At 44.1% G+C, this 17,210-nt stretch overlaps 1 protein-coding gene across 3 annotated transcripts in view; it reads right to left on the bottom strand.

Moving 5' to 3' along the window:
* The window catches only part of LOC126998042 (LIM/homeobox protein Awh-like), an 88,354-nt gene that overhangs the window by 10,814 nt on the left and 60,330 nt on the right, over window positions 1-17,210 (bottom strand). For all 3 annotated transcript variants that reach the window (XM_050859345.1, XM_050859346.1, XM_050859344.1), the window contains one exon: window positions 13,304-13,545. In XM_050859345.1, the coding sequence (XP_050715302.1) occupies window positions 13,304-13,545 (242 nt within the window). The remainder of the gene's footprint in view (window positions 1-13,303; window positions 13,546-17,210) is intronic.

Here is a 17,210-nt window from a genome sequence, read left to right on the forward strand (position 1 = left end):
TACTACTACTACTACTACTACTACAACTACTACTACGTGTATCAAGGTTGTCGAGGAAGAAAGTAAATGAAAAAGAAAGCTGCCTCGCCTATCTCTTTATTTCCACACCAAGGAAACAATAACAACAATAAGACAATACTGAAGAGAAGTTCAAGGAGGAGGAAGAGGAGGGAGAAAGGAGGGGTAGGAAGAGGTATATAGGAGGGAGACGGAGGAGAAAAAGGAGGGAGATGCTGAGACAAGGAGGAGAAGTAAAAAGATGAAAGAGTAAGGACTGCAAAAGGAGGAGGAGGAGTTGATAGAGACGTATAAGGAAGAGAAAGACAAGGAGAAAGAAGTGAAGAGGAGATAACATAGACGCGGCAGCATTAGTAAACAGAAAAGTGGATGAGAAGAAAAAGATCGACGAAGGGGATGTATAGATAGAGGTGATAAATGTAAAGAGAGAGAAGAAAAGACGACAGGGAGAAAGGGAAAATGAAGAGAAGGCACCAGCAAAAGGAAACAAGAGAACGGGAAGAAGGAGAAAGGTGAGGAAAAGAGGAATGAGAAGAAGAGAGGAGAAGGAGGAGATAGAGATGATAGTGGTAAATGAGAAGAAATAAAAACGACAAATAGGAAAAGGAGAAAGGAGAAAGAGGCACTATAGGAGGAGAAGAAGCAGAAGGATGATGCTGAGAAGAAGAGAGGAGAAGGAGATAGAGATGATAGTGGTAAAGGGGAAGAAATAAAAACGACAAAAAGGAAAAACAGAGAAAGGAAAAAGAGGCACTGTAGGAGGAGGAGCAGAAGGATGATGATGAGAAAAAGGAACTGAAGAAGAAGAAGAAGGAGGAGGAGGAGGAGGAGGTGTAGATAGAGGTGATAGAGGTAGAGGAGGAGGAGGAGGAGGAGGAGTAGGGTGACGGTAGAGCAAGAGCATTGGCGCATGATTCATGGTTCCTGCCAACTTACGAAGCACGATTGTTTGTCCGATTCAGACTCCTCCAGAGGGATCACAAAACCAATAACCTCCCTTCGATTTTCAGGCCAGGGGAGAGTGGCTCTTGGGCGCGGGGGCGGAGGGGCGAGTATGAGAGCGGCGACGGAGGCAGATTCAACTCTTTAGGACGGGCGGGCGGGGGTGACGAAGCAAGTTTGGGACCCTCTGTTCTGTCTGCCAGCTGTCGGATTAACCACTGCCGACCCAACTGAGAAATTGTCGCATTTTCTTGGCGTGCTTCATATTTCACTGCGCGGGCGTGTGTGTGTGTGTGGGGGGGGGGGGGGGTGAAGGGAGGAGGTGTAGAGAGTGTGTGTAGGGGGAGTGTCAGTGTGTGTGTGTGGGGGGGGATTGGTTTGAAGAGTGTGGGTGTATGTGGGTGTGTACGTGTGTGTGTAGGGGTGGAGTTGAGTGTGGGTATGATTTGTGTAGGGGGTGTGGGTGTAGATGTGTGTGCGTGTGCGTGTGTGTGTGTGTGTGTGTGTGTGTGTGTGTGTAGGTGTCCACAGGTAAGGTGACGCCCATCTACTATACATCTGTGGCTCGCCTCTCATTATTTCCCGATTTTTTCCCCTCTCTCTCGATTGCAGGACTGGTTGACACACGCACGGACGCACGCACTTATTAACACACACACACACACACACACACACACACACACACACACACACACACACACACACACACACACACATCTATACAAACACGAATAAGTAGAAATCAAACACACAAAATGGAAAGAAATAAAGGAAATGAACAAAACAAAAAGTATATCCCAAAAATTGAAAACGAAGCAGAAAGAGGAAAAATAACTAAAATGCTTATAAAACGGAGGAAGAAAGATACTAAAGATACAAATAAAAGGAGAAACAAAGAGAAAGAGAGAACATCGTAAAGCGGAAGAAGAGAGAGAGAGAGGATGAAGAGGAAGAGAAAGAGAAGGAAGTTTAACTGACAATAGTGTAAATAGACAAGAGATGGCGGGAAGGTTGGCAATTCTGATATATTGACCGATGTCTCTGCCACTCCAAAACTGTCTGTCCTCCTCCTCCTGCTCCTCCTCCTCCTCCTCCTCCTCCAATACCTCTTCCTTCAACACCTCCTCCACTTCCTCGTAAGGACATAAACGATAAACTAAGAAAGAAAGAAAGAAAGAAAGAAAGAAAGAGAAAGAAAGAAGGAAAGAAGTGAGGAAAACAGATGAGAGAGAATATGATAAAAAGAAGAAGGAAAGAAAGAAAGAAGGAAAGAAGGGAAATAAAACAAATGAGAGAAAATTATAAAAAAGAAGGAAAGAAAGAGAAGAAAGAAGGAAAAAAGAGAACACAAATGAGAGAGAATATGATAAAAAGAAAGAGAAAGAGAAAGAGACAGGACGGGAAAGGAATATCAGAGGGAGGGAGAGGCAGGAAGAGGAGGAGGAGGAGGTAAGAGACGAAGGAACGGAGGGAGAGACCGAGGGAAGGAGGGAGAGAGAGGGTGAATGAAGATCAGAGAGAAAGGAGTTTGATTAGATAGACAAGCAGATAGATGGACTGACAAGGGCGGGCAGGTTTGATGGACGGATGGGCTGAAACAGATATAGAGGCGAGTGATAGATAAAACAGAAACAGACAGAGGGAGGAGGAGTTACGAGCCTTAAGTGACAACAGATTAATGAGGCGGGGCAACGGGATCACAAAACCATGGGACAAAAAAGGGAGAAAGTAGTGACGCGGGAAAACAATAACACAAGAAGCTGACCCACAAAAAAAAGGTGAAAAGGAGATGATGAAGAAGAAAAGTGCGGTAGAATAATAGCCATGAAATATAAGTAGACGGTCAATAAAACGAAAAACAAAACAAAAACAAGGAAAAAAAGAGGGGGAATTAGTTACGTAGAAAAACAGTAACACAAACCTACAAGAAAAGGGGGAAAAGGAGTTGATGTAAAATAGGAAAATACGATAAAACGATAAAAATAGAATATATACAAATAAACAAAAAAAGGACAAAATATAAGAGGGAGAAAGGAATAACGTGGAAAAACAATAACACAAGAAGCCGACCCATAAAAAAAGGTGAAAAGGAGATGATGAATAAGAAAAGTGCGGTAGAATAGTAGCCATGAAATATAAGTAGACGATCAGTGACACGAAAAACAAAACAAAAACAAAGAAAAAAAGAAGATAAAGAGGAATGGCGTGGAAATACAATAACACAAGGAGCTGACCTACACAAAAAAGAGGTAAAAAAGGAAATGATGAAAAAAAGGAAAGCTCGAGAAAACAATAACCATAGAATATATTTAAATAAACAAACAACAAAAAAAAGGACAAAAAAGGAGTAGAATGTAAGTGACGTGGAAATACAATAACACAAGAAGCTGATCCACAAAAAAGTGAAAAAATGAGCAGACGAAGAAAAAGACAAGTACGAGAAAACAATAACAATAAAAAAATCAATAGAAAAACGAAAAAAAAGACAAAATGTGAAAATTAATAAATGAAAAAAAGGAAAAAGATGCCGAAATAACCCCAAAGAAAAAAAAAGGAAGAAAAGAAGACAGAGGAAAAGAAAATGGAAGAAAACAAATAACATCAAACATTAACAAAGAAATAGAGATGCGAAAAAAAATGTGAAAAAAAACAATAAAAGAAAAATAGAAAAAAAGGAAAAAGAAATGAAGACAGAACGAGAGAGAGAGAGAGAGAGAGAGAGAGAGAGAGAGAGAGAGAGAGAGAGAGAGAGAGAGAGAGAGAGAGAGAGAGAGAGAGAGAGAGAGAGAGAGAGAGAGAGAGAGAGAGAGAGAGAGAGAGAGAGAGAGAGAGAGAGAGAGAGAGAGAGAGAGAGAGAGAGAGAGAGAGAGAGAGAGAAAGGAAGAGAGATAAGATAGAGAAAAAATAAAGAATAAATGTGATAAAAAAGGTCGGATCAGGAAACACAAAAGGCGAGAGATAAGAAGGACATGGTGTGATTAACGAACAAGAGGTGAAGGTGTTGCGGGGAGGAGGAGGAGGAGGAGGAGGAGGAGGAGGAGGAGGAGGAGGAGGAGGAGGAGGAGGAGGAGGAGGAGGGAAAAATGAAGGGGTAGAGAAACGAAAGGAAGATAATATGAAAAAGAATAAGAATAAGAATAAGAATAATAATAAGAAGAAGAAGAAAAAGAATGTGAATAACAATACGAAAAAGAAGAATAAGAAAGAGAAAAAGAAAGACTACGAAGAATGAAAATAAGATTGATGATAAAAAAAGGATAATATTGAAAAAGACAAGCGTGAAGTCCAACAAAAGAGAAGAACCAATAAAGGAGAGGATAAAAAAGAACAGAAGAAGAGGGTGGAGATGAAGGAGAGGATAGAAGGAACGGAAGAGGAGGGAGTGGAGGGAAGGAGGTGGAGGGAGTATTGATTGGTGGAGTGTGAGTGTGGGAAGACCAGGTGGAGGAGTGATATTCTATACTCCATAATTCACCAGGTAAGGACAGGTGAAGGGACGGAAGGAAGCAAGGAAGGAAGGAAGGAGGGACGGAAGGAAGGAAAGAAAGAAAGAAAGAAAGAAAGAAAGAAGGAAGGAAGGAAGGAAGGAAGAAAAGAAGAAAAATATAAAAAGAAAGGAAATGAAAGATGAAAAAATAAATGAATGTGAGTGAATGAATGAATGAAGGAAGACAGGAAGGAAGGAAGGAATGAAAGAGAAAGTATAAAAGAACTGTAAAGAGAAACAGAGAAAATAAAGAAATGAAAGAAAAAGAAATAAGATAAAAAAGTGTCACTCAGTCATTAAGCCAAAAAGCCAATAATTAATAAAAATAAGCAATTAAGTAAGGAAGGAAGGAATGGCATAAAGAAAGACAGTAAATGGGGGACGAAAGAAAATATGAAGAAATATAAAACAGAAATAGACAGGCGAGGAGGAAAAGAAGGAAGGAGAAAGGAATGAGCAACGCGAAATAAGAGTATAAAAAGAAGGAAGGAGACAAGGGAGGATGACAAGATGGACGGAAGAAAGGAAGGAAGGAAGGAAGGAAGGAAGGAAGGAAGGAAGGAAGGAAGGAAGGAAGGAAGGAAGGAAGGAAGGAAGGAAGGAAGGAAGAAAGGAAGGAAGGAAGGAAGAAAGAAAGGAAGGAAGGAAGGAAGGAAGAAAGGAAGGAAGGAAGGAAGGAAGGAAGGAAGGAAGAAAGGAAGGAAGGAAAGAATAAAGGAAGGAAGGAAGGAAGGAAGAAAGGAAGGAAGGAAGGAAGGAAGGAAGGAAGGAAGGAAGAAAGGAAGGAAGGAAGGAAGGAAGGAAGAAAGGAAGGAAGGAAGGAAGGAAGGAAGGAAGAAAGGAAGGAAGGAAGGAAGAAAGGAATGAATGAATGAATGAAGGAAGGAAGGAAGACCAGGTTCTCTTACGTCAGCAGAAAAGGCGAGAAGGGAGGGAAAAAAATGAATAGAAGAGGAAAGGTGGAGGAAAAAATTAAAATAAAGAAGAACAAGGAGAAAAAACAAGCACAAGAACAAGAACAAAAGAAAAACAAGTAGAAAAGGAGATAAGGAAGACGATAACAACGATAAAGAAAAATAAATAGATAATAATATAAATACAAAAAAGGAAAAATAGAAAAAAAAAACATGAAAAAATAACATTAAAGAAATCACAGGCCAATTATTAATCCTCTAAAAAGTCACTCTCACTCCTTTTCCTTTTCATGGCGAAGCGAAAACAAATGGACTTGATGAAAATTACGTAAACACTTTTAATCAGCATTTGCAGCGGAGCGAAAGGAAATAATTGTGGTGAGGAATATTCGCTCTTTCACTCCTCCTGCTCCTCTCTCTCTCCTCTCTTTGTCCTCTTTTTCTTCCTCCTCCCCCTGTTCCTTTTCTTCTTTCCTCTTCTTCGTGTTCTTATTGTGTCTTTCGTTCGTGTTCCTGTTCTTGTTCTCGTTTTTCTTGTTGTTCTTCTTCTTCCGTTTATTTTTCTTCCTCTTTTTTTTGTTCTTTTTGTTCTTCTTGTTCTTGTTCTTGTTCATGTTCTTCTTTTTGTTCTTTTTCTTCTTCTTCTATTACAGCCACACCACTGCCACCACCACTATCACTACTACTACTACTACTACTACTACTACCACAACTACCACCACCACTACTACTATCACTACCACTACTACCACTACTACCACCACTACCACCATCACAGCACAAACACCATCGTCCAGAGTAAACACAGCCCAGAACATAATAATTAACAATGCTCAGGTGGATGCTGCTAATTAATCTCTGCCTCGCTACCTGCTAATTGATGTGAGCTTTACCTGTCCAGCTCATTAAGGTGAGACGCACACGAAGGCGAGGCACGTACACGCCAGCCAGGCAGCCAGCCAAATACGTTCATGTGTGTGTGTGTGTGTGTGTGTGTGTGTGTGTGTGTGTGTGTGTGTGTGTGTACATCAATATACCGAAAAAAATAAGAATAAGGATAAAAAGAAAGAAAGAAAAGGAAGGGAGAAAGGATTGAAAAATAAGAATAAAATTAAGAGTAAGAAGAGGAAGAGGAGGAAAAGGAGGAAGAGGAGGAGAGAGAATAAGAATAACAATAAGAATAAGAAAAAAAAGAAGGAAAAAAAGGAGTATGAAGAATTAGAATAATACACATACATACATACATACATACAAACATACATATATACATACATACAAAGAAACACACACATATGGACGTTCCCTTATATCAATACTATTAACAAGTGCGCTGTTAGAAGGGTAGGAAAAAAGAGGAGAAGGAGGGGGAGGAGGGAGATATGGGAAGGGAGGAATAGCGTAATAGCAAGGGGAGGGGTTTCTTGGTTGGGAGAGGGGGAGGAAAAAGGAGAGGAGGGGAGGAAGGGAGAAAAAATTAGGTAACGGGAGAGGTTTATAAGGAGTGGGGTGAGTAGAGAGGGGAAGGGAAGGGGAGACAAAGAAGAGGAAGAGGAGGAGAAAAGGCACGGGAAGGGGAAGCGTTTCATAAGAGGAGAGAAAGAAGTAGAAGGGAAAAGAAAGGGAATGAAATAGAGAGAAGAGACGGAGGAAAAGGGTATAAAGGAGAAGAGAGGTATAAGGAAGGGGAAGGGAAATGATGGAGGAGGAAGAGGGGAAGAGAGAAGGGGAGAGAAAAAGAAAAGAGGAGAGGAAGGTAGAAAGATTTATGGGAGAAGAGGGAAGGGGAGGAAAGGGTACAAGGGGGAAGGGAGCGGGGTGGTTGAAGGGGTGGGGTAGGGTAGGGTAGGGGAGATGAGTGTAGTTATATAGGAAGAGAGGGATGTAAGAGGGTAGGGGGAGAGGTCGGGAGAGGGGTAGAGGGAAGGGAGGGATATGAGGGGGTGGGGGTAGGAGGTAGGGAGAGAGGGGAGGGTCGTGAAATTAAGCTGCACACCTGTAATTTACCTGGGCCACACCTGAGCACACAGGAGCACACTTACACACATCTGTTTACACGTGTAGGGTGCGTGTGCGTGTGTGTGTGTGTGTGTGTGTGTGTGTGTGTGTGTGTAGGGGAAGAGAGGGTTGGAAGAAAGAAATAATGAAGGAAGAGATGAAGAGAAGGGAAAGGCAGGGAGGAAGAAAGGACAGGAATACAGAAAGATTGATAAAATAAGATTGTGGAAGGAAAACTACAGTGAAGAATTATCGGAGGGAAGGGAAAGAAAGGGCTAAAGTAACTGTCGAGCTGAAGGGAAAGGGTGAAGGGAAAGAAGAGATGAAGGGGAAGATAGCGGTGGAGGGCATGAAGAGAAGGAAGATGTGAGAGTAAAGGAAATGAAAAAAATAAAGGAAAAGGATGGAAGGGAAGGTGGAAGGCAAGGGAAGAGACTAGGAAAGAATGAAGGAAGAGAACTGAAGGAAAGATGGAGAGAATGAAGGAAAAGGAATGAAGGAAAGGTGGATGACGTGAGAAGGAAAAAGGAATGAAGAAAAGGTAGAAAAGATGAAGGAAAATTATTAAAAGAAAAGGATTAAAGGACTGAATGAAAGATTGAATTGCATGACAGAACCAAGTGAAGGAACACGAAAACACAGAAGATCAGGCAACAGAACTAAAATCTCTAAGGGCATCATTGGAGAGAGTAGAGGTATGGGGGAGAGAGGAAAGCTGCGAAGGGAAAGGAGGGAAGGGATGGAGGGAAGGGAGGGAGGGAAGGGAGGGTGACTTGCATAAGGGTGAAGCATTGTCTTGTGACGGGCGAGGACGGTGTGTGGCGAGGGAGAGCCGAAGTGGAATGCGCGATATGGGATGCTGAGGATGATGATGATGATGATTATGATGATGATGATGATGATGAGGAGGAGGAGGATCGGAGAAAGAAGACGAAGATGAAAAAGAAAAAAAGAAAGAAAAAAAGAAGAAAGAAAAAACACAAGAAAAAAGAAGAAAAAAAGAAAAAGGAAAAGGAAAAAGAAGAAAAAGGAAGATAAAGAAGAAAAAGAAGAAAAAAGAAAAAAGGAAGTAAAGAAGGAAAATAAAGAAGAAAAGAAGGAAAAAAAGAAGGAAGATTAAAAAGAAAAAAAGGAGAAAAAGCAGAAGCAGAGGAGAAGAAGAAGAAAAAGAGGATGAGGAGAAGGAGGAGGAGGAGGAGGAGGAGGAGGAGGAGATGACGGTATATTCCTTATTGATGGAGGAAAATGAAAGGGTAAAAGGGAAGGCCGAGGAGGTATGCAGAACGGTGGGAAGAAGAGGAGGGAAAGGGAGAAAGGGGAGAGGAAAGGGAGGAAGGAAAGGAGACGTTACAAAGGAAAGACTGAAAAAGGAAAGGAAAGGAATATCATATGAAGAGGATATAATTGAGAAAGGAAAAGTAAAGCAGGATTAGGAAGAAGAGGAAGAAGAAAATGGAGGAAAGGGAATAAGAAAAAAAATATTCTCCCTTGTCCTTCTCTCCCCCCCTTCCTTTTCTTCCTCTTCACTCCCCTCCTTTTCTCTCTTCCCTCCCTTTATTTTTTCCCTCCTTTTCTCCCTTTCTCCTCAATACATTCTTCCTTTTCTCTCCCTTTCCTACTTTCCTCCCTTACAAATCCTTCCTTTTCTCTCTTCCTTCCCTTCATTTGCTCTCCCTTTCCTCTCTTAATTTTCTCTTCCCTCCTTCCCTTTTCTCTCCCTTTCCTCCCTTCAGTTTTTCTCTCTCTTCTCTCCCTTCCTTTTCTCTCTCTTTCCTCCCTTTATTTTCTCTCCCTTTCATTCCCTCCCTTCCAATGACCTAAGGGAGGGACGATAGTTCTTAAGGTGTCGCGAGGGCAAGACTAAGGGAGGGAGAGAGGGAGGGAGGGATAAGGGAGGGAGGGATGAGGGAGTGATAGTGATCGAGGTGTCAATCTGTGTCCTCTATTTGGTGGTGAGGATTATCTGTAAAGTATGAATGAGGAGTGTGTAAGGGGGGGGGGGGGGGGAGGGAGATGAGAAAGGGAGGAAAAGGAAAATTAAATGGAAAGGAGGAAAAGGGGAAAGGAAGGAGAAGAGGATGGGAGGAGAGAGAAAAGGAAAGGAAAGGGAGAAACGGGGAGATGAAAGGAGGGTGAAGAGAAAGAAAGGGGAAGGAAAAGAAATGGAAAGGGAGGGAAAGGGAAAATAAAGGAAGAAGAAGATGGGAGGAGAGAAAAAAGGAAAGGGAGGAACGGGAGATGAGAGGAGGGAGAAGAGAAAAAGAGGAAAGGGAGGGAAAGGGAAAAGAAAGGAAGGAGAAGAGGATGCGAGGAGAGAGAAAAGGAAAGGAAAGGGAGGAAAATGGGAAAGAATTAAGAGGAAGGTGAAGAGAAAGAAAGGAGGGAAAAGAAATGGAAAGGGAGGGAAAGGGAAGAGAAAGGAAGGAGAAGAGTTAGGGAGAAGTGAGAAAAGGAAAGGAAAGGGAGGAAAAAGGGAGAAAAGAGGAAGGTAAAGAGAAAGAAAGGAGAAGGAAAAGAAATAAAAATGGAGGGAAAGGGAGGAGAAAGGAGGGAGAAAAGTTAGGGAGAAGGGAGAAAAAGAAGGGAGGAAAAAGAGAGAGAAGAGGAAGGTAAAATGAAAGGGAGGAGAAGGAAAGAGGAGGAAAAGGCAGAGCAGGTGAAAGGAGGAAGAGAGAAACAGAGAAGATGGAGGTGGGAGAGAAGAGAGGAGAAAGGGGGAGATAGAAAATAAAAGGGGAGGGAGGGAAAGGGAGAGGAAAAAAAGAAGAGAGAATGGGAAAAAAAAGTGAAGTAAACGAGGGCAAGTGAAATGAGAGAGAGAGAGAGAGAGAGAGAGAGAGAGAGAGAGAGAGAGAGAGAGAGAGAGAGAGAGAGAGAGAGAGAGAGAGAGAGAGAGAGAGAGAGAGAGAGAGAGAGAGAGAGAGAGAGAGAGAGAGAGAGAGAGAGAGAGAGAGAGAGAGAAAAAAAGGGGTGACAGAAGTGATGGAAGGAGAAGGAAAAGAGTGAGGAGCGGGAAAGAGGATAGAAAAGGATAAGGACAGACAGCGACAGTTATAAAAAAAGGACAAGTTTGTAATAATTCATCAAAGAAATGCAAAAAAGATTGAGTTTTCTGTATTAACTCTCTCTCTCATCTGAACAACAACAACAAATAAATAAAAGTAAGGCCAATATATATAGCAACAAATTTCCACCAAAGAAAAAAAAGAAAAAAGAAAAAAAAAAAGAGCCTCCTGGTGCGATTCGACCCTCCGAGTTTCCATTCGAACGGGGCTCGAACCCACGGCTTCAGGGAGACAATGTCCGAACCTCTGAACCGAACACTCCGAATCAATGGTGACCAGATGATAAATATAAAAATAAAAATAAAGTCAACTAAAGTATTACACCCGTCAAGATTAAATTGGAACCTACGACTTTATTTTTTTCCTTCGAGTTCGTCTTGAATGAAGCAAAAAAAACAAAAAAAAAAAAAAAAGTGAGACGAACTGGCAACGGAAAATGCAATAATTATAATACAAACTAACGTTGCTATTTTACTTCTTCTTCTTCTTCTCCTTCTTTCCTCTTTTCTTCTTTTTTTCTTCTTCTTATCATTATTATAACTCGTAACTACTTCGTGTTCTTCCTTTTCTTTTCTTCATCTTTTCTTCCTCTTTTTCTTCCTCCACTTCGTTTATTTCTCCTTTTAATCTTTTTTTCTGTTTTCTTCTTATCTTTATTATTATTATTAGAACTCGTGAGGAAGTAACAGCATAACTACACAACCCCCAAAAAAGAAAGAACAAACAAATACACAAACATATAAACCCCAATCAAACACAAACAAAACAAAAATCAAACTCCCCAACGACATCTAGCAACCCTCACCCCAGACAGTGTTGCCAGACGTCACTCGGCGCGGGCGGGGTGGAGGAGGGCGGCGGGACGGACACCAGCGCGCAAACATCCCGGCCGGGCGATAGATTTGATAAGGGTCGCAGATATAATCGCACGCTCATTATTTAAAGTGTCCGCTGCATTCTCATTTTGACAAGAGAAAGGCGGGAATTGTTCTGTGGGCAGCGTCCCGTTGGCTGTGCGTGGTTGCAGCCTCCTCCATCACGGGTTTTATTATATCTTTCTCTCTTTTTCTGTCTCTGTCTCTGTGTCTGTCTCTGTCTCTGTGTCTGTCTCTGGCGCTTTCTGTTTGTCTCTCTCTCCCTCTCTCACCTGCTGATCATTTTCCTCCTTTCCTATTTTTTCGTTTTCTTATCCATTTTTCTTCAACCTCCTCCGCTTTCTTTACTCTCTCTTCATCTATCCATTTATTTATTTATTTATTCATATATTTATCTGTCTATCTATCTATCTATCTATCTATCTATCTATCTATCTATCTCTTGCTGATCATCTTTTTCCTCCTCCTCATTCTTCGCCTTTGTTTTCTTTTTTCCTTGATTTTCCTTTCTCTTCCTCCTCCTTTCTCTCTCTCTCTGTTTATCTATCTATTTATCTATCTATATATCTATCCATCTATCTAATTATCTATCTATCTATCTATCTATCTCTTTCTGAATATAATGATCCTTTTCGTCATTTTCATCTCTCTCTCTCTCTCTCTCTCTCTACCCCCATACACCCACACACACTTGCGCAAATTGATGACACGTGTGCTGAGGTGTACATGAATGTTGCCTCGCGCACGACACTCAGTTCTGCGACGATGCACAAGTACGATAACAACCCATTAGCGGGGGTGAAAGGGGGAAGGGGAAGGTGTATATATAAGAGAGAGAGAGAGAGAGAGAGAGAGAGAGAGAGAGAGAGAGAGAGAGAGAGAGAGAGAGAGAGAGAGAGAGAGAGAGAGAGAGAGAGAGAGAGAGAGAGAGAGAGAGAGAGAGAGAGAGATTATAAGTGCTAGGAAGACTGTATAAGGCTCTGGGCCATCTATAAAACAAATGAGCATCAATTCAACGTTTGTATCTCCGACGCGGCATCAACGTTGAGTAAGAGAGAGAGAGAGAGAGAGAGAGAGAGAGAGAGAGAGAGAGAGAGAGAGAGAGAGAGAGAGAGAGAGAGAGAGAGAGAGAGAGAGAGAGAGAGAGAGAGAGAGAGAGAGAGAGAGAGAGAGAGAGAGAGCAGTGACAGCATTTTGTGGGCGTAGAAAATAAATTCTAAAGACATTCATAAGTTTATAGAAAGCTCACGCATATGCTTAAAGTTTTCGATTGTACAGTAATATAAAAAAAACACATGTAATACAAAAATAAAAACAAAGATAATTTAATGTGTACTGTAGGTAACTGTGTGGTAGTGGTAATAGTAGTAGTAGTAGTAGTAGTAGTAGAAGTAATAGTTGTAGTAGTAGCTTTAGTAGTAATTGTGGTATAGTAGTCGGGTGGTGGAGTTGGGAGAAGTGGTGGTGGTGGAGGTGGCGGTGGGGGTATCAAGGTGGGGGCAGTAGTGGAAGCTAACACAGCTTTTCCGCATCACTACTCACCTATCTTGAACACCTGCTGAGCGCTCATTAAGCACAGGTAACCACTCAGCTCTCTCCACGCCCACCACTCCGGCCTCCCCCCGTCACCCCACCCCCCTCAACACTCACTCCTGCCTCCACAATTAACTACTTTATTGCTGCCTTTAATCTCAGGATCTTGCTCTCACCTTTTCATTCTTTCTTTTCTTAGCGCTTCTTCCAGGCTTCCTGCCCTCAACACCCTTAGGAAGCGCCTCTTTTTTAACATTACCTTTCCAGTCTCTCTCCTCATTAATTTATCCTTTCCCTGCAGACTTATTTTCTCTCTCTTTTCTTCTTTCTTTACCACTACTTTCTCCCCTCATTAACCCCTCTTTTCCTCTACCTTCTTCCATTCTTTCTCAAGCGCTCCTTTCATCTCCCAGCAGTCAGCACCTCCTCATCCAACACCCACCCATCACCTGCCACACCTGTTCCCGTGCTCACCTGGTGTAGTCCGTCTTGCAGTAGACGTTGTGTTCCCTGATGAAGCAGGAGGGCTGGCGGTCGAGGGCCAGCTGGCACACGCAGCACCGCAGGCACGTCTGGTGCCACGAGCGGGAGTTGACCCGCAGCAGGAAGCGGTCGGCGATTACGTCCCGGCAGCCCTGACACACCTCGCCGCACCCCTGGGACGCCACCACCGACAGGCCGACGCTGTCCCCGCGGGAGGGTGACACCCGCTCACGCTGTTGGGAAGAAAACCTCAGACTCGTGGCTGGCGGATGGAAAGGGGGGGAGGGGGAGGGAGGAAAGCAACTGTAGAATTTAGAGAAAGAATGATGAAGCCTTATAAAAGAAGCTAAGGATGAACATCTACATGATATTACTATAAAGCTACACACAGCCACAGGCTTGGTGAACCGACGGGGATGTATCGCGTCGCCGTGCGTCACAAAGTAGGCCGCAACCAACACAGTAGACGAGCGGCGGCTCTGCTTGTGAAGTGGCCATCAGAGTGACCCGGAGGCGTCCCTCAGCGTGCCGAACACACAGCAGCGGCAGCAGGCACTCAGCTGTCCCCTCATCTTCATTCCCGGCTCAGCAACGTTGGTCAGGCCCGAACTGACAGACGCGTCACCTCCGCCCGGAGACCCCCCCGCCGCGCCGCCCCCGTGGCCTGCCGGGTGGCGGCGCCCCCCGGGAAGTGACACATGAAGAGCTGAGTGCGTCCCGCCGCGCTTATTACTCTAATAATCACCAAGACATTGTCTTGCCGCGCCTCGGGAGGAGCGGCGAGACACGCATCTGCATATTGAACTGCCGCGCCACGCCATGCCACGCCATGCCCCACGGTCACATGTTGCCGCCGCCGCAACCACTGACGTGGTGCGGGGCAGCGGAGCGGCAACCCTCACACGCCACCACACAGCACGCCAGGGAAGGGCCACTACACAGCACTCGGGGGAGGGGGCCGAGGCACCGGCACTCAGCCTCGGGTGCCTCCAACACACGATGCCAATGGTTTTAAGTTAGACAAATTCAGATTCAACAAAGACATAGGCAAGAATTGGTTCACCAATAGAGTGGTAGATGAATGGAACAGGCTTGGGAGCCATGTTGTGGGTGACAATACCATAGATACATTCAAGAAGAGGTTAGATAAAGCCATGGATGGTGAGGTAAGGTGGGGTTGAGTGTACAGGAGCTGCCTTGTATAGGCCAACCGGCCTCTTACAGACTCCTTACGTTCTTATGTTCTTATGTTCTTATGTTCCTTGGACACACACTGCCAGGTCCAGGTCACCGATAAACACACAAAGACCTCTCACTCGGCCCCAAGTGGTCACGGCACATTTAATAAACAAAATATTTTAGCCCATGCAACCACCACACGCTTTGGGCGACTCCCACCACAAACCACCGTGCCACCACCCCCCCGCCCCTCCACCTGTACTAATGACACATGTCTGCCGCTAACACCATCCATTCATCTGTTCGCCGGCACCTTTAATATATTTTTACGCGTATTATAGACCACCTGAGCTCACACACACACACACACACACACACACACACACACACACACATGCACACGGGAGTAGGAGGCATAACAACGGGACTGAATGTCTTTAACACTACCTCCGTGTATTGATTCGCCAGCCATTACGTAGAAAGGTGTGTGAAGATGGCAATAATGGCGTTCTGGCGGTGGATGTGGAGGTGGTGTTGGTGGTGTTGCAGGTAGGTGGTCGTGATGTTGAAGATGATAGTGCGTGCAATTACAGGTATTACGAGTGAATGTGGTAGCGGTGGTACATGTTGATAGTGGTAATGATGATAGTGGAAGTGAAAGGTGGATAAAGATGGAGAAATACTTAAGGTGAAGGTAAGATTAGGTGGAGGTAGCGGTGTAGATAGTGTTGATAATCGGGTGGTGGCTATACTCGTGAATAAAAAAAAGATAAAGAAGATGGAAACAGCAGTGGTATGGTAAAAAAAATGATGGATAAAGATAGGGCTGGCTTTAAGGTGGAGATAAGGATAGGTGGAGGTAGCGAAGTGGAGGTAGGGAAAAAAATAGATAAAGATGATGGAGATGGCAGTGGTGGGAGTACTTTACCGCGCTGATGGTGGAAAGGGTTAAAGGGTTGACTATATTAGTATTGAAAAAGACCATAAAACTGACGAATGGATGACAAATATTAGGGAGAAACGTCGTAGGTGGCAGACTAGAACCAGTAGTAGTAGTAGTAGTAGTAGTAGTAGTAGTAGTAGTAGCTTTGGTGGCAGTATAAATAGTAGTAGTGGTGGTTGTCAACTTGGTGGTGGTGGGAGTGGTAGTGATGATGGTGTTGTTGTTGTTGTTGTTGTTGGTAGTGGTGGTGGTAGAGGTAATGGGTGATGGTGTTAGTGTTGTTGTTATTGTTATTGTTGTTGGTGGTGGATGAGGTGGTATTGGTGGTGGTGGTGGTAATGGTGGTGAGATACTGGTGGTAGTGGTGGTGGTGGTGTTAGTGGCCAAGAAGGTTGTAGTGGTGGTAGTGATGGCGGTGGTGGTGGTGGTAGCAGGTAGTGGTGGGGCGCCCGCCAGGTAGCCTCAGGTAATGGGCACCTGGGCGTCAGTGTATTAATTAACATCTCCGTGACCCGCTGCGACCCTCCATCACACTTATTACTGTGTGTGCGTGCGTGCGTGCGTGTGTGTGTGTGTGTGGGTTGAGGGGTGTTCCTTCTCTTCCTTTCCTTTACTCCTCTCTAACGTTGTCATCTGTTTATTTCTCTTTTCTTTTCTCATTTACATCCTTTTATTTTACTGGTTTCTCCTCTTCTTTCTTTCGTACCTTATTCTCCGTCTTCCTCCTCCTCCTTTCCATTTACTCTTTCTTTCTCACTTCCGTTTTCCCCATGATTCCGATACTCTCTTCTCCTTCTTCTACTTGCTATCTTGTTGCTCCTTTTCTTTCTCGCCTTCTCCTTCGTCTTCCTCCTACTCTTTTATTTTATTTACTCATTCTCTCTCACCTTTTTTTTTCCCATGATTCAATATCCTCCTCTCCTCTCCCCTTCTTTCTTGTTGCTCCTTTTCTTTCTCGCCTTCTCCTTCGTCTTCCTCCTACTCTTTTATTTTATTTACTCATTCTCTCTCACTCCCGTTTTTCCCATGATTCCAATACTCTCTTCTCCTCCTCCTTCTACTTGCTTTCTTGTTGCTCCTTTTCTTTCTCGCCTTCTCCTTCGTCTTCCTCCTACTCTTCTTTTCTATTTACTCATTTTTCTTTTACTGCCATTTCTCCCACAGTTCCGATACTCTCCTCCTCCTCCTCCTCCTCCTCCTCCTCCTTCTCCCTTCCTGAATGAGGGGAGCAAGTGGAGGGGAAAATCAGAGGCGCTGCCCAACATGACAATCGGAGGAGCGAACACGACAAATGAATGAATGGACGAAGTGACGAAGAGAGAGAGAGAGAGAGAGAGAGAGAGAGAGAGAGAGAGAGAGAGAGAGAGAGAGAGAGAGAGAGAGAGAGAGAGAGAGAGAGAGAGAGAGAGAGAGAGAGAGAGAGAGAGAGAGAGAGAGAGAGAGAGAGAGAGAGAGAGAGAGAGAGAGAGAGCACCAGCCCACCTCTTCCAGCCGGTGGCACGAGATCAATATGCCACCCCTCCCCCCCACCCCTCCCCCTCCCCTCCACCCCTCTCTCCCTCCCTCCCTAGCAAACTGGATCCACTAATTCTAATTTGATTTTCCGCGCGTGGCTGTGGGGGTGCGGGTGGCGGGTGGAGTGGGGGAGGGAGGGAGGGGGGGAGAGAGGGAGGTAGGTAGGGAGGGAGGGAGGGGGAGAGGGGAAGGAAGGGCAGGAGGGAAGGGAAGAAGGTAGGGAGGGCTTGAGGGGTGGTAGAGGAAAGAGAGGGAAGGGAA

This window comes from Eriocheir sinensis, chromosome 13, assembly GCF_024679095.1.
Source record: "Eriocheir sinensis breed Jianghai 21 chromosome 13, ASM2467909v1, whole genome shotgun sequence".
NCBI classification, from domain to species: domain Eukaryota; kingdom Metazoa; phylum Arthropoda; class Malacostraca; order Decapoda; family Varunidae; genus Eriocheir; species Eriocheir sinensis.